Raw genomic sequence first — 10,426 nt, 5'->3', positions numbered from 1 at the left:
TAACAAATTTTTGTTTCACAATTTTGATTTTTCAATCTAACATTAATAAAATTTAATTATAAAGATTTTAATATTAACAACATAGGTATATCATCATGCTTGTAGTTTGTCCCCCCACAAATATAACATAATTTTATTCGTACCATCTAGTTGAGTGCAGCCACCATTATTACTACCATCCTTGAAACTATATACGGTTGAAAATATCTCAAAAAGCACCAAAACTAATAGCAAGACAAACAAACCCCATAACGTCACATTATTCTCTTTTGAATTTTTAGTCTAAACAAGAACATTATTCGTTGCTTCATCTTTTATTAATCTAGAAATGTCTATAATAAACTTGATTGAGACTCCATGTAATTTGAATCGTTGCTTAAAGCAATCACTTTTGCAATATCATCTTTACTTGAGAAAAGACTTTTGACATGTGTCGATTACCAAGGGAAGTGTAGTGGCTATAGTTTCAATAAGTAGAATATTTCTCTTTTTCCTTTTGTGGTTCACAAAACACTTTGAGATATTGAAGTACAATGAGGGACAAATCAGAAAAACCAATGGAGTTGTAGCAGATCAAAATCCAAAGAATAAGAACATATAATATGAAAAGTATCTATCTATTGAGTTGTTTGGTGGTGGTAAATTTGGGCTAAAGGATGCATTTGTAGCCACATATAACTTCATAGCATTCAACCACCAATTTTGTCAATAAATGTGCATTTAACTCCTATTTTTACTAAGGTAAATCAAAATAGATTTAAGGATATTTAAATAAGAAAATTCAAGTTTTTCCAGCTTAATTAAAAAAATATAATTCGTGTTTTGAATTGTAATTCCTTTTTACTTATCACCACCGATATAGATCAGTTCAGAGGTCAGTTCTGACATCAAATGAGTTCAATCTCCTTCCGATTGCAGTTGGGAGGATTAAACCATTTCAGTCATAAAACTGAATTGTTTTAGTCATATAAATGAATTAAATTGAATTATAGGAAAGATAATTTAAACTAAATATTAGAAGTCAATTTTTTTAATAACAAATTTAAAACCTATTTTCAATATTTTTTAATTTTAATTTTGATTAGGTTTCGGTTTGATTCAATTTATTTATTATTTGGTTAAGTTTTAAAGTTGTTTGTACAACCTAGTTCGATTTATTAATCAAACATTAAGTTTGCTTCAATTTAGTTAGTGTAGCGATTTAAGAGTGAGTGATTAAGTCTCACATCGATTAGAAATAGAAGAAATTTTAGATTTACAAGAGAAAAGACATATATTCCAAATACCTTAAAGTTTTGGGTAGATATATAATATCCATGTCTATTGGATCTTCGAGGTTTATTTCATTGACACTTTCGCATCGCTCTGCGAACTTTCTAATAAATGGTATCAAGTCTGATTAGGCTCAGTGGAAGAGAAGAAATGGATCATAATGTAGATCAAAATTAGTGATGTGAGTGACTCACATTTATTAAATAGATTATCCGCATTTAATGTCGAGATATCTTATACCTGAATATTTATTTGATTGACACATCGGACGGTATTCAGACTCTCTGAATAGCTAGATTAGACAATTCCATTATGTTTGCATACGCCCATAAATTTAATTTAACATTTCTTGCTTTATACAATGTACATTCTCAACTTGCAATTTGAATACTAAAATATGCTTATGGAAGGCACGTGGTAATGTCGAATTTTTTTTTTTTTTAGTTGGACCCACTTCCCTAATCTCAGGTTCAAAACCTCATTTTATTGGTAAATCACACTAATTAATTAAAAGGTTGCTATCCTTTAATCTCAAAATCAAACAAAATCTTTCATAATTCACACAAATCAAGTAAAATCAAAACCATCAATAGTAGTTTCTCTGTCATTGAAAAATCACAAAAACTGTTCAAGCATAATCTAAGAGACACCATTTTTAGTATTAAACTAAAGCATTTACTACAAAATTATGATCATTATTATTATTACAACACATAAACTAGAAACTAATTTTGTTACAAACCTATGAATCTAAAACAAAAACCTCAAATTTAGTACATAGAAGAACAAAATATTTATTTATTTTTCTAGTTAATATGTAGTTGCACTATTTGAAGAACAAGAAGAAACTGGTGGAGGAGGTGTAGATTTCCATGGAACAACTTGATTTTCTTCATCATCATCATCTTCATCGGTATCTTCGTCGTCGTCGTCGTCATCGTTGTCGTCGTTGTCGTCGTCTCGATGATCATTGTTATTGTTGGTAAGAGAAACACAATAGTCACAAAGAGACATGGTTGGAACAAACTTGGGTCCAGTTCCATGCCAAGCAGTTAAGGATTGACAAATATGACAAAGAAGAAACCTTTGATGTTTTGTGACTATGAAATTTGCAGTGTGAACCCTAGTATCACATTCCCAACAAAGACTTGCTTGATCTGATTCACAGAACAACTTTGCTGGACTTTTGCAGAGTTCACATTTTTTCTTCATCATTTCATAAACCTTAAAAAAAATGTTGTGTTTTTCTTGTTTGAGACAAAGTATCTCAATTGTTATATATAGATAAATTTTGAGGCCAAAATGAAAAGAAACAAAAAGACATTAATTCATATGTAATGTTGTGGACAACTTGGTACTATTGAAACCATTCCACCTGTTGTTTTTATGTTTTCATCCATTGGATTTTGTTTTCTCTTTCCTATGTGGAGAAAGTTGACCAAGAAAGAGAGAGAAGAAAAAAAACTTGTTTATGACTTGGAGTCAAACAAGTTGGTTCTATGTTTCTTTCAACATAATGATGATCCCCATTATCCATAATTCTTGGTAAAATCAAATTATCTTATATAGTGAAGAAATTAATTATTGAAAGATATTTAATGTTAGTGCAACATTTTGTTTCTTACCATGCAAGCAAAATTAATACATATCCATGGTTAAATAATGGTGTTCAAAGTGAATTGATTTTAGGGTTAAACATGTTCGTAGTTCTCTAAATATCTTATATTTCACTTTTAGTTTTTTAAAATATTTTCTTTAAAGAATGATGTTTCTAAAATTTTCATCCACACTTTTGGTCTCTCATTTAACTTAGCATCAAAATTAGCCACGATTTTAGCGACTGTTTTCTAATTAGCCACGGTTTTAGCGACTGTTTTAGCAAGAGGGATAAAAAATGCTGATGAAAATTTTTAAAAGGACTATTCTTTGAAAGAAATATTTTGAAGGACTAAAAATGAAATCAAATATTTAGGAGAACCAGAAACATATTTAACCCTTGATTTTATGGAGTTAAAATTGAAAGATTACGATGATTTTATATAGTTTGTTGGTCAAATAACAAATCCAACCAACTAACTTAGTCAGTTAGTTGTTAAACCTCTAATTATAATCACTTAACAACCTAGGACACGTGTTTATGGATTAACATATAACACACCACTATTAATTTATATACCTAAATATAGATCAATCATAATTGTTCTCTTTAAGAATAAAATCTATTTATCTTCAATGTTTATATAAATTCATCAACTAACTGCAATTATGTTGGACAACATAAAACTTAAAGAACTCTATTCATAACTTGCTCTCTTATAAAGTTAAAAGACACACGATGATCTTTAGCTAAGTGACAAGCTTCACAATGAAATTGTGATGAATTTATTTCTCTGGAAACTTTAGGAAACAAATACTTAAGATAAGGAAAACTAGGATGACCTAATATTTTATGCCATAACATAACTTGATTTGAAATAGGAGGCAAACTTGCACTGTTTAAACCCAAAACTATTGTATTACCAAGGAAAGTTTTATCAAAGTAGTATAGTTCATTCATTTCTCTAGCAGTTCCAATCATTTCCCCAAGTTCTGGTCCTGAAAAACACAAGTTGGAGAATGAAAAATTATAGAACAATTAGTATCCGTAGATAACTTATGAACAGATAGAAGATTGCAAGAAAATTTAGGAACATGTAAAACAGATTGCAAAGTAATTTGCTCTGAAATTTTTATGCTACCTTTGCCTACAATACTAGAATAACTACCATCAGCTATCCTTACTTATTCATACCCTGAACTATCGAAATAGGAAATGAATAAATGAGATCAATTGGTCATATGTTCAGATGCCCCTGAATTTATTATCCAAGGGTTGGAGTGGTTTTGGGCAGAAAGTGCCCAAGAATTCTTACTTATTTGTGCTACAGTTCCAACAGGAACATTAGGTGATGAATTAAGCTTTAAAAGTTTAAAAAGGTTATTCATCTTCTTCTTAGTAAATGGAGATGAGCCGGCCTCATTGGTTGTAGACGTAGGCGGTCACCAAACCTACCAGTCTTTCTATTGTTTGTCCTATCATGTAGTTTGAAATAATTTTGCCGAGTGTGACAATTTTGACCATAATAGTTGCAAACTAAATGTTCTTGTCACCACCATGTGGATTAGGGAAAGATTTGTGATTAACTTAAGGAATAGCCAAGGCAGATCCTTCGACTGGTGGAGGGCTTTTTTTTCCAAGCATCACTTGCCTATGACTCTATTTGCGACGTACTTCAGCAAATACTTCACCAATTGGAGGGATAGGATTTCTGCCAAGAATTTGGCCAGGAACCTCATCAAACTCAATATTTATACCTGCAAGAAACTTGAAGACACAAATAACATCCACCATCTTCTTGTAGTGCTTGTAGTCCTCGGGTGACTTCCACTCATATATATTGAACAGATCTAGATCTTGCCAAATACGCTTGAGACAATTGAAGTATTTGGTGACACAATCTTCAACTTGCCGAATTTCTCCTAGTTGGAGAGTTAGTTCATAAATTTAGGATAGGTTGTCCAAATCAGAGTACATTTTAGAGGAATTTCACCAAAGATCTTTTGTTGTAGTATAACAGACTTAGTTTGAACCCATCTCTTCAGTCATGAAATTGACTAACCATTTCATGACCATAAAATTTTCAACATCCCAAGTATCTCAATTGTTATATATAGATAAATTTTGAGGCCAAAATGAAAAGAAACAAAAAGACATAAATTCATATGTAATGTTTGGGGCAACTTGGTACTATTGAAACCATTCCACCTGTTGTTTTTATGTTTTCATCCATTGGATTTTGTTTTCTCACTCCTACGTGGAGAAAGTTGACCAAGACAGAGAGAGAGAGAGAGAGAGAGAGAGAGAGAGAGAGAGAGAGAGAGAGAGAGAGAGAGACAGAGAGAGAGAGAGAGAGAGAGAGAGAGAGAGAGAGGAGAGGAGAGGAGAGGAGAGGAGAAAAAAATTAGTTGTTTATGACTTGGAGTCAAACAAGTTGGTTCTATGTTTCTTTCAACATAAACATGATCCCCATTTTCTATAATTCTTGTTAAAATCAAATTATCTTATATAGTGGAAAAATTTATTATTGAAATATATTTAATGTTAGTGCAATTCTGTTTCCTACCATGCAACAAGAATTAATACATATGCAATGGAAAGGGTGAATAATGGTGTTGGAAGTGAATTGATTTTTGGGTTAAATATGTTTGTAGTCCTTCTAAATATCTCATATTTTATTTTTAGTCATTTAAAATATTTTCTTTAAATAACGGTCCTCCTAAAATTTTCATCCACATGTTGGGTCTCTCCTTTAACTTAGCCATAAAATTAGTCACAGTTTTAGCGACTCTTTTCTAATTATTGACTGAATTAGCGACAGTTTTAGCGACTGTTTCAGCAAGAGAGATAAAAAATGCAGATGAAATTTTTTAGGAGGACCATTTTTAAAAAAAAAAATATTTTGAATGACTAAAAGTGAAATATGAGACATTTAGGAGGACCATAAACATATTTAAGCCTTGATTTTATTGAGTTAAAATTGAAAGATTACAATGACTTTATATAGTTTGTTGGTCAAATAACCAATCCAACTAACTAACTTAGTTATTTAGTTGTTAAACCGCTAATTATAATCACTTAACAACCTTTATATGGATTAACATATAACACGCCATTATTAATTCTTATACCTAAATATACATCAATCATAATTGTTCTCTTAAGAACCAAATCTTTTTATCTTTAATGTTTATATAAATTCATCAACTAACTATAATTATGTTGGACAATATAAAACTTCACGAACTCCATTCATAACTTGCTCTCTTATAAAGTTAAAAGACACACGATGATCTTTAGCTAAGTGACAAGTTACACAATGAAATTGTGATGAAATTATTTCTTTGGAAAATTTAGGAAACAAATACTTAAGATAAGGAAAACTATGATGACCTAATATTTTATGTCATAACATAACTTGATTTGAAACAGGAGAAAAACTTGAACTGTTTAAACCAAAAACTATTGTATTACCAATAGGAGTTTCATCAAAGTAGTACAGTCCATTCATTTCTCTAGCAGTTCCAATCATCTTCCCCAAGTTCTGGTCCTGAAAAACACAAGTTGGAGAATGAAAATTATAGAACAATTAGTTTCCTAGATAACTTATGAACAAATAGAAGATTGAAAAAAAATAGGAACATGTAAAACAGATTGCAAAGTAATTTGCTCTGAAATTTAAAGCTACCTTTTCCTGCAATACTAGAATAACTACCATCACCTATCCTTACTTTTTCATACACGAAACTATTCAAATAAGAACTGAATAAATGAGAGGAATTGGTCATATGTTCAGATGCCTCTGAATCTATTATCCAAGGGTTGGAGTGGTTTTGGGCAGAAAGTGCCTAAGAATTCTTAACTATTTGTGCCCCAGTTCCAACAGTCTTTCTATTTTTGGCCTACCATGTAGTTTGAAATAATTTTGCTTAGTGTGACGATTTTGACAGTCGCATACTAAATGTTCTTGTCACTACCATGTGGATTAGGGAAAGATTTGCGATTGACTTAAGGAATAGCCAAGGAAGATCCTTTGAGTGGTGGAGAGACAATGACTGCTTTTTTTCCAATCATCATTTTCCTATGACTCTATTTGCGACGTACTTCAGCAAATACTTCACCAATTGGAGGGATAGGATTTATGCCAAGAATTCGGCCAAGAACCTCATCAAACACAATATTTAGACCTGCAAGAAAATTGAAGACACGACTAACATCCACCATTTTCTTGTAGTGCTTGTAGTCCTCGGGTGACTTCCACTCATATACATTGAACATATATAGATCTTGCCAAACACGCTTGAGACAATTGAAGTATTTGGTGACACAATCTTCAGCTTGCCGAATTTCTCCTAGTTGGAGAATTAGTTCATAAATCTGGGATTGGTTGTCCATATCAGAGTACATTTGAGAGACATTTTCCCAAAGATCTTCAGTCATGACATTGACTAACCATATCATAACCATGAAATTTTCAGCATCCCAAGTATCATAGTCTGCACCTTCCTTGTCTGGTTGTTTCTTATCTCCAGTGATGTAACAAATTTTTCCTCTCCCCTCTGAGATACAAACGGACAGACTATAACCAGCAAAAATAATTAGAATCGTTCAGCTGAATTGTTGTGATATGAACAATGATCAAACATAATGTGGGATGGAAAAAATGAAGAAATAAAAAACATAAGAAAAAAAACCTAAGGAATTCTTCTTGCAACTGATACCATAAATGAATAAACAATATCTATTTCCTTGATTTTTTTTAGTAATTAATACATAAAGGGTATTCATAGAATACAATGTACAGACCAATAAGCACTGATCTGCCCTGAGAATATGAGCAATTATTCTTCCCTTAAATGCTAATTCTAAATATGGCAAAGACATAAAACAACTAATTACTAATTATTACTTACAATGAAAAAAAACATGTACAACACAAAATCTGTTGATTTTGTACTAACCTCTCTAATAACTTCCAACATCTTTACTCTTGAACTACTTGTCATGGCCATCTTTATTTATCATGTTTTCTTTTAAATTAACCTCTTAGTTCCTCTATCAATCACCATAATTTATGTTATCCAAGTGACTTCAAATACAAGAGGGGGTGAATTGTGGAAAAAAAATGTTTTCAAAAACTTAAACAATTTAAAGCAAAATTTGAAGTTGATTTTAAGAAATGAGTAGAATAAGAAGAAGATAGCAAAAAAAACAAAAGTGGTAACATAAAAGGAAATGGATAAGGAAGGAGTAGACCAAATTTATCCTAGTTTGGCCTAAAACCAAGAGGTTTGTGTCCAATCCCCAAGAATTACACTTTTATATTTTTTTATCCACTATCATAGAGATTTTAACACATGATCAACCTATAACCTTTCATACACCAAGTTTTTATCCCAAGTTCAGCTTACAACCTACATATAAAAAAAAACTCAGCAGCGGTTACACAATATTTTCTACTAATAAGTTACTTTCTCAGCACTAAAATTTTAGATGAAAGGTGTATAAATATATTTGGAGCAATGGGAGAGTAGAGAAGAAGTAGTAAATCAGAATTCTTGTGTATTTTGAAATGAAGACAATACCTCATTTTATAGTAAAATATATATACAAATTTGGAAACATTGGAAAAGGCGGTAAAATAACCGAGAAAGAGAAAAATAAAAAGCATATAGAAATCACCATAATCAAAATATCATTCATATATTAGGAAGATAAGATGATTACAAGAAGGAAACAAAATTAAAATAAGCCAACAACGAAAGAAAACAACACCAAGAAAATGCTATTATATGTATACATAATTATCATCATCAGAAGACTAGGAGGAATAGGTACTCCAGAGTCAGCTAGGATGTGTGCCAGAAAAGCTATTTGGGAAGCCATTTGATTCATAATCCTAACATGTGATTGTTACTTGGTTGGTTATGATGGTGAGCATGTGTTTCGGTTTCTTCAGCTTTCGAACGTGTGTTGGATTACCCCACTAGCCCAATATGTCTCAATCCCAATGGCTAGTAACCATGTTTTCATCACCTCCGTTTTTTACACTTCCCCGAGGTTTTCCTTCTTAGGGATTATCATACATATAGCCACATAGTGAATGAGACAAACATTCAGAGTCTCAAATCCTACAGTAAGAGGAAATATGAAACCTATTAATGGGTCAAAGTAGAAGTAATTAACAAGAAGAGATAAAATTAAAATCTTCCACGTCACTAGGAGCCTCATAAGTGTAGAGAGAGTTAGTGTAGGGTAAATCACAAATAGAAAAAAATTCCTCAATGGAGAGAGAAATTTGAGTCTTACATACCTCTGTCGTGATAACTCCATTATTGTAGTGGAGATTTGCGTAAAGCATTTTTACCATTTTCAGAAACATCTCTTGTGGTTTGTCGCAAACAAAACTTATTAGATTCACTTGAATAAAGGAGGTGAAGAATTTAAATTTCTCAAAATAACTCTCATCGATAAAATGATCTAGGATGATTTGACAATTGACAAAGTTCTTGTTAACGGTATTTTCTTTCTCTTGAGTCGAGAACTCTTTAAAGACATAAGCTTGAGAGGAGGAACCACCAGTAATACAAATACTATTGGGTGATGTTTTTGGTTATAATGATGATAAAAAACACACAAATTGAAAATAATTAATACAAGAAAACAAGAAGAAGAAGGAGAAGAAGAAAAAGAAGAAAAATAATAAGAAGAAGAAGAATAAGCAAGTGGAAGAAGAGGATAGGGAAGAATGAGAATGAGAGTAAGGTTAGCTTTTTTATAAAACTCCTTTTAATCGATTAAAGGCTTATTTAATCAATTAAGCCTTTAATGTCTACCGATTTCTGATTGGATTTTTGAAATGATGGCCGCTTTTTAGGTTATAATTGATCAATTAACCTTTAGGTTAATCGATTAGATGACATAAACTTTGAATTTTAAATAGCCTAAATCAATTAACCATTATGTTTAATTGATTAAGAGGAAAAATAATTTAGCTCCTTGATTGTTGTGGGCTTGGAAAGTAATTTGGACCTAGATTGCTTTGGAAGCCTCTCCTTTTTGGTTTCTGACCCCCTTTTGCTCAAAATTTCATTTTTAACAAAATATTAGTAGAAAATATAATCATAATGAAGATGTGATAATTAAGAAATTGTTAGAAGAATAACCATATTTTTTTGAATTCATTCTCTTCCAAGTGACTCGCCTCTTTTATCAAATAAAATTAACCTTTAGAAGACTTTTTCCTGTTGGTTCTTTTTGGAACCAAATTTAATTTTCTTTTACAATTCTCTAATTCTTTTGATACGGGGGACAATTTTAGAATTGGTTTTTTCCTTAATGATATTCTTCCCAAAAATTTCTAAATTAGAACCATATATCCCTATAGGCACAAAGTATTTGGATAAATGCTTTGAACAATCTTTTATGATTCTATCATTAGTCTATGGAGTTTTAAAGTATTCTTACAAAAAAATTGATTTTCACTTTTGGTCCCCAAATCTTTTTGGGTCATTTTGTAACACCCAAAACCCCAAAACTTATATATACAGGATTACG

At 31.3% G+C, this 10,426-nt stretch overlaps 1 protein-coding gene across 1 annotated transcript; it reads right to left on the bottom strand.

The window, feature by feature from the left end:
- Positions 1-1,865: 1,865 nt before the first annotated feature.
- Positions 1,866-2,531, bottom strand: LOC131624353 (B-box domain protein 30-like). Its single transcript, XM_058895308.1, has one exon. The coding sequence runs from the start codon at positions 2,485-2,487 to the stop codon at positions 2,083-2,085; it is 405 nt and encodes a 134-aa protein (XP_058751291.1). The 5' UTR covers positions 2,488-2,531; the 3' UTR covers positions 1,866-2,082.
- Positions 2,532-10,426: the final 7,895 nt, after the last annotated feature.

The sequence above is a fragment of the Vicia villosa genome, linkage group LG1, assembly GCF_029867415.1.
Source record: "Vicia villosa cultivar HV-30 ecotype Madison, WI linkage group LG1, Vvil1.0, whole genome shotgun sequence".
Taxonomy (NCBI): Eukaryota; Viridiplantae; Streptophyta; class Magnoliopsida; order Fabales; family Fabaceae; genus Vicia; species Vicia villosa.
The sequence above is the reverse complement of the archived record's forward strand: the minus strand, read 5'-3'. Positions and strand labels throughout refer to the sequence as shown.